Below are 19527 nucleotides of genomic sequence, written 5' to 3' on the forward strand. Positions count from 1 at the left end.
TAGCTTTGCTTCACTAGAAATTAGCCGATCTTAAAATTGATCTAGATTGTCAGGCAATACAAAGAAATTTTATTGCTTCTAGCAAGGAAAGTGATATCATGAGCTCTTCGGCCCAGACCAAAAATGTTGAATAAAATTAGGCTAATTAGCTTCAAAATGCTGATGTCAAATACTCATTAGCTGAACAATGATAATCTTATTATTCTGCAAAAAAACTCAGTCATGTTTCCTTGAACTCTCAGCTCCTGTTTGGTTTCTCTACATCACTCTGTTTCGGCCCTCCCCATTTCCTTATTCTGTCTTCAGCAATTGATGCCTGCATTTCACACCAATTTAGTCAATCCTTCCATTCTTAACATGAACTTGGAGGTTGGAGCTCGTCGGAGTGGGGATCGGAGCTTGGAGGTCGTCGGTCTGGACCGGAGCTTGGAGCTTGGAGCTTGGAGATCGGAGATCGGAGCGGAGGTCTGGACCGGAAAAGCTTGGAGCGGATCGGAGCGGAGGTCTGGACCGGAAAAGCTTGGAGCGGATCGGACTTGGAGCGGAGGTCTGGACCGGAAAAGCTTGGAGCGGATCGGAGCCGAGGTCTGGACCGGAAAAGCTTGGAGCGGATCGGACTTGGAGCGGATCGGAGCTGATGTCTGGACCGGATCGGAGGTCTGAACGTGGAGCTTGGGTCTGGACCGGATCGGAGAGTGAGTGTGAGAGAGCTTGGAGAGTGAGTGCGAGAGAGAGAGCTTGGAGAGTGAGTGTGAGAGAGCTTCAGAGAGCTTGGAGAGTGAGTGTGAGAGAGCTTCAGAGAGCTTGGAGAGTGAGTGTGAGAGAGAGAGCTTGGAGAGTGAGTGTGAGAGAGCTTGGAGAGTGATGCTGCGTGCGTGAGAGAACTTGGAGAGTGGAGAGAATTTCCGGAAATTGGTTTAAGGGAAAATAGGGGGTGAAATGAATTTCACCCAGCGGGAGGCATTTTTTCGGTCAAAGCAGAAACCAATTTCCGTTGACCAAATTTTCCCAAACACAGAAATTTTCCGGAAATTGATTTCCGGAAGTGGTTTGAAGTTGAAACAAACGGACCATTAGTTAATCTAACAACAGGTTAAATAGGTTGGTGATGAAAGAGTGAAGATAGACAAATATAGACTGAAGAATAAATGTCCTCGGCAATATCCGAGGAGACTGGTTCTTATATAATGTGGTTACAAGTTTGGTTCAAGATTACTATAGTGTTTCTTCTCTGATTTTTTTTATCCTTTCACCGTGGAGTGTTTCTTCCATTATATAGCACTCTCTAGACAATCTTCGCCCTCCACTTGTTAATCATCCTAGTTATCACTTGAGTGTTTGTCCCATCGGACACCCTCTTAAGCCTTCTGCGCATTGAGGTAGCCAACGCTGCACTGTTCATGGGTCTTCTCCACATTAATGCAGCCAGGAAATTAGCTGTTGAGCATTTAATGCGGTGGTATTAACTTTCCCCTAAGATATTTTAGGACTTCTCCTTGTTTGGTGCCTCTGTAAAGTTTATCCAATCCTATAGAACTTCTTGGAACGTTACCCTGGAAGATGGACTACCTTCTCGGACCTCAGCTTTGGCTGGCCGAGGATGCATTCATCCTCAGCTCACCTTCCTAAGCTATAATGTTTAGGACAAACCCCTTTTCTTACCGACGTAGTCTCTTTTGTCCATGTTTTCTCCTACTCGGACAATCCTTTGTCCTCAGCTTGGGCCCCAAGCCCAATGTACAAATAGATAATGAACTCTTGGGCCCAATATCCCTCCAATAGTCTAATTGGACTAGTGCTAAATATGGAAATATAATTTGAAGAATATTTGCATCAGTATGCTCCAGTTTTGTAATTTAGTACATGGTTATGAATTTATGTTGCTTTTGTTGTGTTTGCCAGAAAGAGGAAGGAGGAGGGGGTTGAATTGGCAACCCAGATTAATCAACACTAGCAGTTGGAAAAAGGTATAGGCTAACAAAACCCAACCCCTTTTAGCTTTGCTTCACTAGAAATTAGCCGATCTTAAAATTGATCTAGATTGTCAGGCAATACAAAGAAATTTTATTGCTTCTAGCAAGGAAAGTGATATCATGAGCTCTTCGGCCCAGACCAAAAATGTTGAATAAAATTAGGCTAATTAGCTTCAAAATGCTGATGTCAAATACTCATTAGCTGAACAATGATAATCTTATTATTCTGCAAAAAAACTCAGTCATGTTTCCTTGAACTCTCAGCTCCTGTTTGGTTTCTCTACATCACTCTGTTTCGGCCCTCCCCATTTCCTTATTCTGTCTTCAGCAATTGATGCCTGCATTTCACACCAATTTAGTCAATCCTTCCATTCTTAACATGGGCTAATCGTTGAACACTGTTTGTGTTATGCAACTATATATTTAAGATTGAAGATGATTGTTTTCTCTCTTTCATTTTTATTTTTGGCAAAGTGAATTTCATTGAGGATGGTTTTGCTAGTGTCTGCTATGTGAGAAAAAGGTTTACCTCTTTGTTCCAGTTGGTCCTATAAATTATAATGAAAAGGACACCAGTCTGTACGATCGTTCCAATCATCATGCCGTACCAAATCCCCTGCAAAATTGAGAATGACAATGGTGTTCATGTTTCACATAAAAAAGAAAGGGTAAGAAATTCATTTACTTGGTGATACGTGGCTTATCTGAAGCAATATGATGTCCTCTTTTGAGTATTACAAGTTTGTGATTGTTTTTTCTTTTCATTTTTGTTTCATAATTATTAAACATTACTAGTATGCTTGCTTGCTACTTCCACCATTTTCACTTGGTAATAGAAATGAAATAAACAAAAAATAGGAGAGCAAGACTTACCGTGACACCCCAATCAAGCTTGTAACCCAGAATGAGGCCCAAAGGGATCCCAAGAACGTAGTAACATGCAATGTTCACATAAGCAACAACACCTTGCCATCCTGCTCCAATGGCCACCCCTGTGAAAAAAACATTATTCACCCAATTTATTAAAATCTATTTCCATTTTCCTCAAGAATCTGAATTTTTATTTAAAAGAAGAAGATTATATGATATACAGACTAAAGACGCAGATGTGTTATAAAACAAAAGATCAAAAAATTTTAACTAGAAAATTCTAAGTTTCTAACCAGAGAGAACAGGTTGAACATTGTTAACAATGATGCAAATAGCCAATACTGGTGTAAGCTCTTTAACGACAGTTTCAACACTTGCATCACTTGAAAACAAAGATGGGTACACGTTTCGTGCCAGGATTAGAATGATTGAGATAATAACACCGATCAAGAATGAGGTTATCACGGCCACCACTAATGAAAATTTAGCTGTTCTTGGATGAGATGCTCCCAATTCATTTGACACTCTCACACTGCAAAAAATATATTTTGGTTTTAATTTTTCAGACATTTTGCGATCGAGTACGGAAATATATATAGCTTTGTTAAGGTGTGTTTCTCTGTCACTTACCTTATAGCTGCATTCATTCCAAGAGCTTCCATAATTGTCCAGCCCAATATGTTCATGCTACGACAAACATTGGCATAGCAGGAAATAGTTAATCAAAAATAAATTATATTCAAAGCACAATGATAGAATTAATTTCTTAGACTTTCTAAAAAGATCCTATTAAGAAAACGTAACTAATATTTTCTTACACTTTATACAAATGATATTGTAAGGACTAATAAAGTTGATACAAACAATAGAACAAGATCTCATTAAGAAAACATAAATAAAATTTGGTTTAAATAAAAAAAAAAATCATACAATCTCTGACATTCTACTCATTGAATGCATATATTTGAAAATGCCAAGAGCAAGAATTAAAGATTGAAATTTCGTCACCAATTGATAAAAAAAAATATATTACCTCATAAAACATAACAGAAAAGTACACCTCAAAAAAATTCTTTTTTAAAAAAAAGTATATACATCTATTTATAATTGAAGTTTTCCTTCCTTACACTAAATAAAAAAATAGATTTATATATTTACTTATATTTGTACGTGCAATGTCGATGAACATATTTTACATATGAGAAAGAAATTTTCTGAAAAAAAATGTATTAAATTTAATATTTCCATCAAGTTTTTAATATTAAAAAAATCTAAAATTATAAATCTATTGATCATTGATTAAATTATAAAAAAACTTTACCATTATATATATATATATATATTGTAGGGCGTCCAAGGACCGAAGAGAATGGAACGTGAAGTATCATATAGTTCCACCCGCAAAGGTGTATCTGACCCGAGGACTTCATCGACCCGAGAAGGGAAAGAGATGCGAGATAACGTTTTGAGAGGATCTATTTGGAGGAAAAATGATCATGGAAGGGGGCCAAGACGGAGGTAGGAAGCTTCCTGTAAAGGGTATACCTTCCCCCACTACATTGAATGCACTGCAATAATCTTATCAACTGCCTTAATGAGGAAATGACACTTGAATAACAGTTTCACAGCTAGCAGCCTCTTCTACCACCTTTAGCAAAACTCTAATGGGACAGGTGACCTAAGAAAAGCCCTGGAGCATACAAGTGGAGGGTTAGGATGCGAAGAGGAAGGATGTATAAGAGAAGGGAACCTCCTAGTTAAGGGCAATGATAATTCTCTAAGAGTAGAAAAAACAAGAAAGTGAATAGTGAACGTTTGGTTTAGAATTTGTGTCATTCATCTATAAGAACTAGTCCTAGACTTACTCGAAGACCGCAAAATCCTTAGTTATTACTTGAATTGTCTTTCTCTATTACTTCTAGTTCCTCGGCTTAGACCTGAACTTAGTTCCAAAATTACATTAGAACTTTTTTTCCACTCTCTTCAGAAATTCTATAATTGTGTAGGCTTGGTTTGAGGGATAAGGTGTCATTGTTCTTAATGGGCTTGGGCCATCAATTTCCTAGTACTTACACACACACACACACATATATGGTGAGAAAGAACAATAAGATGCAATTTCACAATTTAGCTATAAAATATATGTGTGTGTGCATGCGTGCGCAATTTCACAAACGGTGATGAAGCCATTAAGTCTTATATTCCATGAAAATTCACAAACAAACAGACAGCTCGACCCAAATACTCCTTAGACCCCATGCACTTAATGCATTATGACATCTCGAATTATTAATTTTACCATCTATTCGACTACACCCAAAGCAAATCATTTTTGACCAACTATTCAACAATCTTTTGAAATCTGAGTAACAGTGATTTATTCCATTTTTTATATTGTTCAATTGTAACAGATCACAAGTTAAGTTTGCCATGGTAACCATTATATATAGTAAATTAAATAATTCGAGATGTCACCAACTCTTAGATAGGTTATTTGTGGGATGTGATTTGATGGGAACAAGCCTCTATATATAGTCTATTCAAAATCTTTATAAATAGTTGGGCAACTAATCTTGAAGAGTCACTAACAGATGCTAATAAGGATATCATGAATAATTGCAAACCCAAAAAGATATATATATATATATATATATCACAACTACCTGCTTCAATCAAATGAAAATCTATAATTTTATTCTTTTTTAAAAATTAAATATAATACTTCTAAATTTATTACTTTAAACCTCCTACTTTAATTATTGTACCAAACAAAACCACATAGCATATAGTGTTTCAAAATTTTCAAGCTTTTGACAATAATGAAAGTGTGGACTTTGAAGTGGCACATTTGAAATTGTGGGTTGTATTTCTCACAAGAATAAAAAATATAATTTTTTTTCCCATTAACTTTCCCCTTTATGTTATGTTTGTCAAATATTGGTTGCAGCTTGAAAGAATTATTTATTTATTTTAATTTTTAAATAAGTGAGTTTTCGACTCCCAAAGGAAGGTGCTTTTTTTTTTTTTTTTTAAATTTAATGTTAAGAAAGTTTTTCATTCGTTTTTTGTGTGCTGAATAGTAAGTTTGTTTCTTCAAGAAAAAGGGAAATGGGTCCGCTCATTAGATTTTCACAGCTTATTATTTTGTTTGTGCTATGTACCTTGATCTGATTTATTGTCCTTTTTGTTCTCATTGCGTTGAAGTGCAGTTAGCACGAGAACTTGTCCACAATTGACATGATTACTTACAAAATAAAACGAAAAAGGAAATGAAAGTTGCTAGCACGAGTTCTGACTAGTTACTAATGTACCCTAAAAAAAAAAAAAAAACAGAGCTGCTGGTGGCATGATTTCTTACCAAAAAAATAAGGACAGCATGAGAAACGTGATGAAAGTATAAGAAATAATGATGAGGACCGAACTAAATACTTGCAAGCAAATTTGTTTTTTTCGCTGAATACTTGCAAGCAAATTAATTAGGTAGAAATATATATGGGTATGAGGGATGTATGCAAAAATAAAAGAAGAGAATTCCTCTGATTTTGGCATTTTATGGCCATGTCACATTGTGTTGTTGCAACAACCAATGCCTTAATTGTTTGTGGTTTCGAGTATCGATTATCGACTACCATTTATTATTATTTTGACTGTTTGGTGAAGTTGACGATGAAGATATTATGGAGAATGGGAATAGATAGATTTTATGATATACGGTCACAACTCACAAGGGCTACCAGAAAGTAAAAGCATTGCTAATTCCTATTCTTATTAGAGGGGACGAAAATTAAGGAAAAAAAAAAAAAGACATGCATGATTAGCACAAATTATAGGACATAGACAGATCCAACTGCATAAAATGTGGTTGTCATCTTTTTGCGTATAGAGAGAGTATTGAAATTACTAATTTATATTATTAGACACTATTTCGGTATTTTCTTGTCTTCTCAACTTGAAGTGAGTGAGTTCAAGAGTCGTCCTATTCTAATTTATGTCACTGCATATGTCACAAGCGATATGGTCATTGACATATTGATTATCAAAAAAATATGATCATTGACATATTAGAATATGACGCTGATTGTCCGTGCAAGGTATATACATACAAGACTCTTGATATATATCAAACAAAGGTCATGTTAATGAATATCCTTAAGATAATTATTAATAAATTATAATAGAAAAATTTTAACATCATTTTTATGAAAAATATAAAAAGCTGTCAATAACATTTATTGTTTTCTAATTCTCCTAATAAAATGTTTCTAAAAACTAATGCCTTAAAAGCATTAGTTAACATTTCCCATCAAATAATATCAACTATAAGATTTACAGTGGTGGTTGGTGTACATGGTATGTTTCGTTTTCCTTTATTAATGGCTAAATGATAAATTTTATTGAGGTAAAAAGGGATCAGTCCCCGAGTCTATACCTCCAAGATGTGGATTGATAGATTGGAGATGAAAAGAGCCCCAAAACCATTGCGAAAAGGAGTCTAGGCTGCATAGCACAGTGTGTGGTATGTATGGCTTGGTAAGTGAAAATTGTATGTTCGGTATTTTAGATATTTCTCACATAAATGTAGATTTTATGTGTGGAATTCACATGGATTCTATCTCTATATAAAGGAATGTATGATATATTGGATGCATTGAAAATTTTTATATGATTAATTAGGGATTCGGAGAGAGAGAGAGAGAGAGAGAGAGAGAGAGAGAGAGAGAGAGAGAGAGATACCATATGGACAAGGCATCTACTGAAACTTCCGCATTTTTTAGATATCCAGCAAAGAGAATTAGCGCCATGAAGTACCACACTTCCAAGCTGCACAAAGATTAATTTAGAGATATATTCATCATTTTAAGGATTAGATTTAAAATTGATCAATGTTGAATGATATGTGAATCCCACAAATCGAAGTAAAATCATGGATTTTTTTTTTTTTTTTTTTCTTTTGGCTGAATACTCCTTTCTTAGTAATAAAATCATATAGGATAATTGTTTACCTATAAGATTATATGCAAAGTAATAATACTAATACTTTTTGGAAAGTACAGTAATATACTAATAAATAATTTCTAACCTTTCATTAAAATAATAGAAAAGAGAAGAGAAAAAGAGTAATACGACACAAGTTAGAATTTTCCAAATGAAGGTACAATATTTTCACAAAATTCTACAATGTGTTACTTATAAGGTCACCCACAATTTTGGAACATATAGAATATTTTCTCAAATAAAACATAGCATTTTGTAAAGGCCATTTTTATAGGATATCCAAACATGATTAGAAGAAGATAATCAACGTTGAAAACTTTTTGATACAAGATAAAAATTTTACTCTAATATAATTTAAGTATATATGTGTGTGAAACTCCTTTCTGGAGACTTGAACCCTGATCCTAACCCCCTACATTCCACAAGTACTTACACTTGTAGAATGATTATCGCACCAAAAGTGTGTATTAATATTGAATACGGAAGGAAAAAGATGAAACTCAAGACTTAAAGTAATGAACCTGTATAAACAGCCTACGCATTAAATTGTCTTTGTCAACTAGTGCCCTACACATATAAGTTCAGGTTTTTTTATTTTTGGTAAAATTCAGGCATATTTAATACTATTCTAAATCGATTCTCAACAAAAAAAATAATAATAATAATAATACTATACTAAATCATGTTTTTAATATTTATATTTAAAAATATATATATTAAATTCTACACGTTTTGAAAAAACACGTGAAAAACTTGCAATCTAATGAGTCATTGACAAGTGACAACTCATGTGTTTCAATGTTAGCTAGGGAAGGTTGGAAATTATTAAAATTATCACAATTTTTTTTTTAAAGATGTAAAGTCCTAAAATAGTCGTACCTATCCTCCCGTCTAATGCATAGGAGTATTAGATGAAACCCATAACCATAATTATTTCATATCAAAAAAAATTTTGCTTGTGTACACTGTACATACTATATATTATATGTGAGGAAATACAAACACGGGTACGGATATAGATATGATATGATAACATGAACAATTTTGAAAAATTATAATATAAAACAGTTGGTATAACACCTGTATGACTTGAATACGATACAAGTAAGCATTTTAAATGAAGTATTTGTGCGTCCTAAGTTACATGTAAAATGTTGATACTGGGATGTCTCTAAATGTGTAGTAATAATTTTCCTAAACAAAATAGTGTTAACAGTGACGTTACATATGAGTTTCTTACCAGAGCATTACTGCGGAGGCCAGAGATAACTTAACGAATCCCCAAAGGTCATGAAACGCCTTCAATGAGAACCCAGACCAAGCTCGACCACAACTCCCACTTAAAATATACAACAGCTGCACTATCACTACGAACCACCAGGACGAATTCAACACCACCGCCGCACCCACCAGACCCCAACCTAACTTCAAGATGAAAAGCCAGCTAAACAGTGCGTTCAGACCCAATGCCACAGCCGCAATCAAAGCTATCACAAAGATCTTGCTCTGTGATTGCAGAAACTTGACCATCGGAAAATTTAGAGCGTAAGCAAATAGCTGCGGAAGCATATAAAGTGCGAACACTCCCGCTGTGTCCGATATTGCTTCAGTCTGTCCAAGCAGTTTCAACAGTGGCGCCGCAAAGAAGTACAAAAGACTGAGAAACAAACCCGTGGTGGTCAGGATCACCCATGACCTTTGCATGTAAATTCCTAGCATATCAATCTGTCCTGCTCCAAACGCTTGCCCACATAGTGTCTCGAGTGCGCTTCCCATTCCGAGCTATTGAAATTCAATTTTGTTAGAGTAGGTACACAAAGAAAACCAATTGAGATACAAAGAATCAATATTGTTAACTGTGTATTGTAAAATTAACAGTAGAGGGTACCATGATGCCCAGTGAGAAGCCGGCGATGACAGAATTTTCGATGGAGAAAGCGGCGAGTTCGAGTGTGCCCACCTGGCCCATAAAGATTTGAGGGATGGCACCGAGAGAGTATTGGCATAGGGAGGTGAAGATGGCCGGGCCGGCGAGGTACCAGAGCTTCTTTGATTCAGTAAGGAACGCTCTGTAGAAATCGACTGGATTCTTGATGGGAGGGATGTCAGCAGTATCGGCGCTAAAGGTAGCAGCAGAGGAAACTGGAAGGGAGTGTAGCTGGTGTTCCACTTCTCTGGAGGACGAGAGAAGTGGCTGATTACCATTCTCCATAGTTGAGATAGATAGAGAGAGAGGGATAGGACGTTTTTTTTTTATTAATGAACTTTTTTTTCTTTTTTTTGATGAACGAGAGAAGGATATAGAGGACTTATTATAAGTGGGAGAGAAGGACTTATTTATAGTAAATTGTAGTAGGGAATTATTTGAATGTGAACTGCACGAATTCAGACTAAGTATATATATAGTATTTAAGCTCCATAATTTTAGGTTTTTTTTTTTAATTATTCATTTTTATTTTAAGGGATTCTGTATGGGCTTTTCATTATGCACACAACATATTCATTAAAGTGTTATTGCTCGAACCACTTAACTACTGTTAAGCATCATGTAAAGTGTTATAAGGACTTATATTAACGAGTCATATCCTTTTAGTTTGTTTTTATTGACAGAGATAAGATTTATTGGAACATGAATTTATTGTGAGATAGCTTTTGTTTAGATAAATCATAAAAGGAATTGATATGAAGTTGTTTACTTATATAAAAAAATTAGTAAGATTGTTTGCTTTTTAAAAAAGGCTATGATCACTATCTCTCACAACTATTCTATTTGACAAACTATGAGTGATGAAGAAAAAATGGTTTGTTCATAGGAAAGTAATAGACAATCAGTCACAGACCACATAAGATAATTGTTGGAAAGAGTGTGATAAAAGTTCTAGTCTTGGAATAACTATTACTCTACTAACTCAATCCATTATCTATGTAATGTACGATGGTTTTTGTATTGAAAGAAAACTTCTCTCCGTAGCACATCAAGTCCACCTATAGACCATTCACAATTTGCTGAGTTGTGAGAATGTTAGTGGTCTACGTAAAGTGGTGGGTTGCACAAAGTAGAAAATGTTCACCCCTCACAATTACACAATTCAACAAGTTGAGAAATTATGCATTTCCAATGCCCTTTTTAATTAAGCTTGATTGATTTTTTTTTTTTTTTTTGGGTCAAACCAATCATCCACGATCAATTACACTTGTGAGTTGTGACATATTAAAATTTGAGAACTTACTTACTATTCACAATTGTTAAAAAAAAAATAACAATACACACTCAAATAAACTTGATTTTTGAAGTGTTGATCTTACACAGAATGACCAGCCTCTTCCAAAATTATAATATAATAACAAAAGAAAATAGGACAATTCCCTATGAACTTCACTTGTACTTTCTGAAGAACCGTGTTATGATATTTGCAACGATATTGGACGTTGTACCAATTTTTTGGCTTCTGAGTAGATACCATATGCTTCCAACTTTTCGTGTTTGCTAGCTTTGAAGAGTAAAAAGGGACTTAATAACCTTTATGCCGTCAAATCTACAAGTCAAACCCATCTACTTATCCACTTTACTACTTCCTCAAGAATTTTGGTTATCTTTACCCAAAAAAAAAAAGAAAAAAAAAAAAGAATGTTGGTTATCAATCAATTATCCAAGGTAAGAGAGAGAGACCAAAAGAGCCAAACAGCTACAATTTTTTTCTTTTAAATTTTTAATTTTGATTTTTGGACAAGGCTTCAAACGACAACTTTCTGCTTATCAATGTTACTCAGTTTGGGTAATTCAAGGTTTTGGGCAAGAGTGTTCTCGGGCAAGACTGTTCTCCCTGTGTTGCTATAGCCAAGCTCATGTTGAACATCACGGAGAAGAAGATCAAGGAGGCTGGTTTTGTTGTGGTATTTACTGCTTAGCCACTTAGGTCAATGACTCAGTCAGGATTTTAATTAAGAGAGCAAGATTTAAGGTTAATATAAAAAATAAATAACCTAATTAAAAATATTATCAATATTATAACAAAATATACAAACCCAATTATGTAATGTATTATAAACTTAGTTAAAACACTAGTATTATTATTTTCGTGTGTGTTCTAATAAATATTACTGTTTATTAAAAAAAAAACTATAATTGTCATATAAAATTATAAACGTGAACTATAATTTATTTGTTTATATTTAGTTTAACTTTATCAATAGCCCTCAATTTCTTTTTCATATTTTCTGAAATTCTTCTTCCTAAAGAGGGATTGTAGAAAGATTTGTAAAATCTAGATTCAATTATTATGCTTAGGATTCTCCATAATTTTAAATAACTACAAATTTATATTCCATATAGTTATAATTAAGAAATAAAAATAACCAATTCATAATTACTATGGGGGAAGAGGGCCCAAACTTTTTATATATTGGGCCTTGGGCCTTATTCGAGTGCGCAATTACGTCCGAGGAGAGACAAATGGAGTGGATAAACTCTAATTTAAAATTTGACACGTAAGAGATAAATAAAGGGTGGTCCGAGTAGAAACCTGTACTCGGCAACAGATGACACGCCTCAAGTTTGAATTTCAGCTGTAAGAATGATCTCCATATAATCTCTAGCGGTAGAGATATACCTCTGAGACACGCAAGTGTGAAAGAGGTGAGGAAATATCTAAAGGAAAGCTGTTGTCATTGCATTAAATACATAGCAACTACTTTTTTAGCTGCATTTATATGGAGAAGACCTGTAAACAGTGTTTTTTTGGTCACCGCAACTCACAAAGAGGCAAGAAGAGGTGTCTAATGGGACAAGCACTCAAGTAAGGGTTCAAATGACCAACAAGTGTACGATTGAGATGAACTAAGAGGAACTATATAATGGAATAAATCTTGTATGAGAGGGGGATCGGAAAAAAAAAAAAATGAACTACTGTAGCATGTAGAACTGAGTTGCAAATCATCTATATCAATTTATACCATTATCTGCCTCCTCGGATAGGGATTGCAATGATTTTTAATTATATCTTATTCGTATGTTCTTCTTTATAATTGATACCGACCATTGTTGACCTTCACTAAAGCCTAGTTCTTCATCCCACTCTCTAAAAATTTATTGTATTGGGCTCATTAGACTTTCGACCCATTATTTTGGGCTTGGGTCGAAAATTGTGACCTTACAATTACTAACAATTAAAGCAAGAGATTAATCAAAATACATAAAGTTTAGACATATATTTTGATTCCTTAAAATAAATTGAGCAAATATATTAATATACAAGTGTTAAAGAACTAAGATAGATTATATAACAATTGTGGGGCCAGCTATATAAAGTGGTATTGGTAAGTTTGTGGGGAATGGGCCTGCGGCCCAATGGCCCAATCTGAGGGCAGCAATCCGTTCGAGGATGATTTAATAAAAGCATGATACGACTAATATAACGGCTCATGAGAATCCAAAATGTGTCAGAGGATAAGATTCACCTTAGAACGATAGTCCGAGGTGGATGTAACTATCTGATTACCCTAGGTAGTCCATAAGGTTGGATTATAATTGAGAAACAGATATGGGATAGTGGAGGCAACAAATATCTTCTGACATTGCTACCTCCACATTAAATGCTTCCCAGCTAACTCTCTAGCCGCATTAATGTGGAGGTGATGCCTGAACAGTGATCAAGCAGCCTTATAATGGCTGGTTGAGGATTCTAGAGAGCGGGGATAGGACAGAAAGGAGTTCCCAGGATAGAACCTACACGTGTACGGCGAAAATAAGGGGAGGAACGTAGTATATAACATGAAAAGGAACGACATTGTGGAGGGGGACACCAAAAAAAAAAAAAAAAGAAACCAGAGAAAGAGAGGCTTTTCTTATCATTTAGAGCTAGTTCTTTCACCCACTCTCTAAAAATTTATTGTTTGGGCTTGTTGGACCGTTTTTCCTTTTCATTTTAGAAGGGCTTTTCCAATTTGAGTCCCTACAATTGGCGCCGTCTGTGGGAAGAACTTGATTTATTTTTAGGGAAAGGTCAGTGCGCAGTTAAAATGGAAGAAGGAGCACTCCAACAACCAGTAGTGAACCCACAACAGACAGATGTTAACCCCCACCAGGCAGAGTCCAAGGTGTCCCATCATGACAATCTGTTGGAAGTCCATGAACAAAGGGGGGATCACGAGGGAAGTGTGCGGATAACCCATACTAAGAGAAGTCATTCTCGGGGCAGAAGCCATATTTCCCATGTAAAGAACGACGAGGACATGCAATGTGAGATAAACAAACTGAAAAGGGAATTGCGACACAAGCGACGATAGTGTAGGTCTCACCACTCCAGGCAATCTTCTGAAGAGTCCGATGACACCAGTTATAGGTGGAGGTCGAGAACTCTGCCCAGTGAATCTTTTTCCTACAATGAGGAGCACCACCGCGGGCAGGGGGACAAGAGTCCACCTCGCCGGGGGTTGGGGAATGACGCTTTGAACAAAGCTTTGAGTCAAGTTTCAAAATCACCTTTCACGCGATGTATCGAGGATGCAGATCTTCCTTGGCGATTCCATCAACCCACGTTCACTATTTATAATGGTAGGACGGATCCAGTGGAGCATGCAGCCATTACAGTCAAAGAATGGCTGTTCATGCTAAGGACGAGGCCTTGATGTGTAAGGTTTTCCCATCTAGTCTGGGCCTAATGGCGATGAGATGGTTTAACGGTCTGAGAGCAAATTCCATCGGCTCTTTTGAGAAGCTTACCCAGGCTTTTGGGGCCCGCTTTATCACCTACAGGAGAGTCTCACAGCCCTTGGGTTCGTTACTGTCCATGTCTATGCGCGAGGGGGAGACCTTGAAGGCCTATTATGATAGATACTGAGAAATGTTCAATGAAATAAATGGGGCCTACGACAACGTGGCCATTAATACTTTCACGGCTGGCTTGCCAACCGAGCATGATCTGAGGAAATCCTTGACTGGCAAACCTGTTACCAGTGTGCGCCAGCTTATGGATCGGATTGACAAGTATAGAAAGGTAGAGGAGGAACAGATACAGGGTAGAGGCAAATCCAAGGTAATCCCTCAGGAAAGGAGGGATTTCAGGTCGCACCGGTATAACAATAATCGGCCTCAAAAGGATTTTAGGGGGCAATCAGGATCAACTAATTCTCAGGTGGTTAATGCGGTGTTTCGAGAACCGGTGTAACGGGTTCTAGAGAAGATAAAAGACGAGCCATTCTTCAGATGGCCCAATAGAATGGCAGGGGATCCTACGAAACGTAACCGAAACCTCTACTGCCAGTATCACCAGGATTATAGGCACACTACTGAGGATTGCAGAAATTTGTGGGATCATTTGGATCAGCTGATCCAAGAAGGAAAGTTGACCCAACTTCTACACCAATCCAGTGGCCGAGGAAGTCAGGCATGTTCGACATTTCGGGGAGATGCTTCTTTAGGACCCCCCTAGGTACGATACACGTTATATTCGCTGCCCCGGGTAGAATTGGATCCTGCCCTTCCAGGGTAATGCCCATGTCTCATTGTTTGGATGAGGGGTCCGGTTCAGTGTCGAAGAGAGCCAGATCAGAGACATCGCTGGTGTTGGACTTTTCAGAGGATGATAAGAAAGGAACCATACAACCACATGATGACGCTTTGGTAGTTACACTAAGGATCGGGGGGTATGATGTCAGGAGGGTGATGATCGACGAAGGTAGCGCAGCCGAGGTGATGTATCCCGACCTGTATAAGGGGTTAAATTTAAGACCCCAAGACCTAACAGCTTATAGTTCCCCATTAGTGAGTTTTGAGGGCAGGTCGGTCATTCTGATGGGCATGATTAGATTGCTTGTGCAGACTGGCTCAGATGTGGTGGAGGTAGATTTTATTGTAGTAGATGCTTTTTCTCTGTACACTGCCATTTTGGGTAGGCCTTGGCTGCATACTTTGGGGGTTGTCTCTTTTACACTTCATCAGAAGGTGAAATATCCATCGGGAGGCCAGGTGTTAGAGATATTGGGGAATCAAACCATGGCCAGGCAATGCCTAGTAACGGCTATTCAACATCGGCCAAAGGCAGACATGTCAACCACGACCGAGAATGATTTATAGCAATCAAAGTCTCCGATGACCCTTTCCTGCACGTTCGCTGAGGGAGTGGAGTGTGAAAGTTTGGAAAGGGTGAGTGTTGAGGATGACCCCGATAAGTTCTTTCAGGTCAGAGCGCAGTTACCTATGGCGGAGAAGGAACAATTAGTTGAAGTCCTTAGGAAAAACATTGATGTGTTTGCATGGAATGCTTATGAAGCACCAGGGGTGGATCCAAATTTCATTTGTCATCATCTGAATGTTAACCCCTCTATTATTCCAAAAAAACAACCACCTCGACGTCCGTCCAAAGCACATGCCGAGGCCATCAAGGACGAGGTGACCAAGCTCAAACAGGCAGGGGCTATCAAGAAGGTATTCTACCTTCAATGGTTGGCTAACACGGTCGTGGTGAAAAAGAAAAATGGAAAGTGGCGCGTGTGTGTAGATTTTACGGACCTTAATAAGGCCTGTCCAAAAGATCCTTTCCCTATGCCCCGTATAGATCAACTGGTGGATGCAACGGTCGGCCACCCCCGAATGAGTTTCCTGGACACCTTCCAGGGCTATCATCAGATCCCACTGGCAGTGGACGATCAGGAAAAAACTGCTTTTCTCACTCCCACTGGAAATTATCACTACAAGGTAATGCCCTTTGGCCTGAAGAATGCAGGGTCTACTTACCAACGGATGATGACAAAGATGTTTGAGCCACAGTTGGGTAGAAGCATCGAAGTCTATATTGATGATATGGTTGTGAAGAGCAAAGTTGTGACTGAGCATGTGGCAGACCTTACCAATACTTTCGAGATTTTAAGGAAACACAAGTTGAGGCTAAACGCATCCAAGTGTGCATTTGGAGTGGGCTCGGGAAAATTTTTGGGTTACATGGTGACTCACCGAGGAATCGAGGTAAACCCTGATCAAATCAAGGCCAAAAGTAGCTTGCAAGCACCTCGGAATCCCAATGAGGTCCAAAGGTTAACTGGGATGACCACTGCTCTGAATAGATTCATTTCCAAGTCGGCGGATAGGTGCAGGCCTTTTTTCCTTTTACTCCACAAGTGGAAGGGATTCGAGTGGATAGAGGAATGCACTCGGGCATTTCAGCAGCTTAAGGAATATCTATCTCGGACACCAATTATGTCTAGCCCCGAGGTGGACGAGGTCCTTTTTTCCTACCTCATGATAGCCACTTATGCGATTAGTTTCATTCTGATACAGGTAGATAATGGCATGCAACAGCCAATCTATTACGTAAGCAATTCGCTTCACGAGGCTGAGGTGCGTTATCTACCGTTGGAAAAGGCCATTTTGGCAGTGGTACATGCTACAAGGAAATTTCTCCATTATTTTCAAGCGCACACTGTGGTCATCTTCACCCAATATCTGCTCAAGGCAGTACTTCGGAGTGCAAACTACACAGGTAGGGTTTCCAAGTGGGGCATAATTTTGGGGGCTTTTGATATTAAATACATGCCTCGCACCTCTGTAAAGGGCCAGATTCTCGCCAATTTGGTAGCCGAGTTTGCCGAAGGCCCTGAAGAAATAGAAATAAGTTCACCGGACATGGATGAAAAATCAGTTGGCCTTATCTCCGTATAGCATGCCTCGCCCTGGAAAGTGTATGTGGACGGAGCAGCAAACCAGCGGGGGTCAGGAATGGGGCTAGTTCTGATGTCTCATGAAAATGTGGTTATCGAGAAGTCTTTGAGAATGGGATTTTCAGCTACTAATAACGAAGCAGAGGCGTTATTGGAAGAGCTACATGAAGAAATTTGTGGTAGTCACACTGGAGGGAGGTCTTTATCTCATCGGGCGATTACCCAAGGGTATTAGTGGCCAGGTATGCAAAAAGAAGCACATAAATTTGTTAGAAAGTGTGACCAATGTCAAAGATTTGCACTGAATATCCATCAACCAGGTGGAGTCCTTAATCCGCTTTCTAGTCCTTGGCCTTTTGCTCAGTGGGGCATAGACATCGTGAGTCCTTTCCCTAAAGCGGTTGGAAATAGGAAATATCTGTTAATTGGCACGAACTATTTTACGAAGTGGGTCGAAGCTAAGCCTCTAGCCAATATCAGAGACGTAGATGTCAAGAAGTTTGTCTGNGGGGGGGGGGGGGGAGGGGTTCTTAATCCGCTTTCTAGTCCTTGGCCTTTTGCTCAGTAGGGCTTAGACATTGTGGGCCCTTTCCCTAAAGCAGCTGAAAATAGAAAATATCTGTTGGTTGGCACAGATTATTTTACGAAGTGGGTCGAAGCTGAACCCCTGGCCAATATCAGAGATGTGGATGTCAAGAAGTTTGTTTGAAAAAATATCATTACTCGATTCAGGATTCCTCAATCTCTCATCTCGGATAATGGTCTTCAATTTAACAGCAAAGCTTTCAGAAAGTATTGTTCTGATCTGGGTATAAAAAAACAGATATTCCACTCCGGCCTATCCGCAGGGAAATGGGCAGGCCGAGGCTGTCAACAAGGTTATAGTTGGTGGGCTCAAAAAAAGATTAGATGATGCAAAGGGAAGGTGGGTGGAAGAGCTGCCACATGTCCTTTGGACATATCGAACGACACCTAGACGGTCAACAGGGGAAACCCCATTCTCAATGACTTATGGAGCTGAGGCTATGATTCCTCTAGAAGTAGGTTTTCTCACCCTAAGGACCAGTACTTTTACCTCGGATGGGAATGATGAATTGTTGAAGAAGAATCTAGACTTGATAGATGAACGACGGAAGAATGCGATGGTTCAATTGGCCTACTACCAACACAAGCTAAAACAAGGCTATGATGCGAATGTCAGGTTGAGGCCGTTAGCCCCAGGAGACCTGGTATTAAGAAAAGTCTTGGGAACTACTAAAAATCCAACCTGGAGAAAGTTGGGGCCCAATTGGGAAGGACCGTATCGTATCACATCTATAGCGGGGATAGGTGCTTATTACTTGGAAGATTTGGACGAAAAAACTGTACTTCATCCCTGAAATGTAAGCAACCTAAAGAGGTATTACTATTAATAAGAACAATTCTGTTTTACTTCCACTTGCAATTTGTCCTAATTCTCCAACTTATGCTTTTAAGTCCTTTGAAGTATTAAACAAAAACTAAGTTATGTCAGGTCATCGGACCACAAACTTAGTGAAAATTAATACACTATGACATCCTTTGAAGTATTAAACAGAAACTAAATTATGTCAGGTTCTCGGACCACAAACTTAGTGAAAATTAATACACTATGACATCCTTTGAAGTATTAAACAGAAACTAAGTTATGTCAGGTCCTCGGACCACGAACTTAGTGAAAATTGATACACTATGACATCCTTTGAAGTATTAAGCAGAAACTAAGTTATGCCAGGTCCTCGGACCACAAACTTAGTGAAAATTAATACACTATGACATCCTTTGAAGTATTAAACAGAAACTAAGTTATGCCAGGTCCTCGGACCACAAACTTAGTGAAAATTAATACACTATGACATCCTTTGAAGTATTAAATAGAAACTAAGTTATGTCAGGTCCTCGGACCACAAACTTAGTGAAAATTAATACACTATGACATCCTTTGAAGTATTAAACAGAAACTAAGTTATGTCAGGCCCTCGGACCACCAACTTGGTAAAAATTCATACCTTTTCGT

At 37.8% G+C, this 19527-nt stretch overlaps 2 protein-coding genes across 2 annotated transcripts; one reads left to right on the forward strand and one right to left on the reverse strand.

The window, feature by feature from the left end:
- Positions 1-2041: 2041 nt before the first annotated feature.
- On the reverse strand, positions 2042-10186 carry LOC112035431 (protein DETOXIFICATION 29). The gene is made up of 8 exons (XM_065781515.1): positions 9727-10186; positions 9079-9620; positions 7578-7664; positions 3474-3530; positions 3137-3375; positions 2847-2965; positions 2503-2589; positions 2042-2311 (listed from the first exon to the last, which is right to left on the reverse strand). Exons 1-8 carry the CDS (start codon positions 10048-10050, stop codon positions 2234-2236), a joined length of 1533 nt encoding a protein of 510 aa, XP_065637587.1. The 5' UTR covers positions 10051-10186; the 3' UTR covers positions 2042-2233.
- A 5141-nt stretch (positions 10187-15327) lies between these two features.
- Positions 15328-15912, forward strand: LOC136070913 (uncharacterized). Its single transcript, XM_065781534.1, has one exon. The coding sequence runs from the start codon at positions 15328-15330 to the stop codon at positions 15910-15912; it is 585 nt and encodes a 194-aa protein (XP_065637606.1).
- The last annotated feature ends 3615 nt before the right edge of the window (positions 15913-19527 follow it).

This window comes from Quercus suber, unplaced genomic scaffold (genome assembly GCF_002906115.3).
Source record: "Quercus suber isolate HL8 unplaced genomic scaffold, Cork oak 2.0 scaffold_269, whole genome shotgun sequence".
Lineage (NCBI taxonomy): Eukaryota > Viridiplantae > Streptophyta > Magnoliopsida > Fagales > Fagaceae > Quercus > Quercus suber.

Excerpts from the sequence above, each read along its gene's own strand:
- LOC112035431 (XM_065781515.1), bottom strand. The coding sequence starts at position 10,050 with ATGGAGAATGGTAATCAGCCACTTCTCTCGTCCTCCAGAGAAGTGGAA. Across the intron at positions 2,590-2,846 it reads AGCTTGATTGGGGTGTCACG|GGGATTTGGTACGGCATGAT; the intron begins GTAAGTCTTGCT and ends TCAATTTTGCAG. Across the intron at positions 2,312-2,502 it reads GGACCAACTGGAACAAAGAG|GCATCAATTGCTGAAGACAG; the intron begins GTAAACCTTTTT and ends TGTGAAATGCAG.
- LOC136070913 (XM_065781534.1), top strand. The coding sequence starts at position 15,328 with ATGCCCATGTCTCATTGTTTGGATGAGGGGTCCGGTTCAGTGTCGAAG.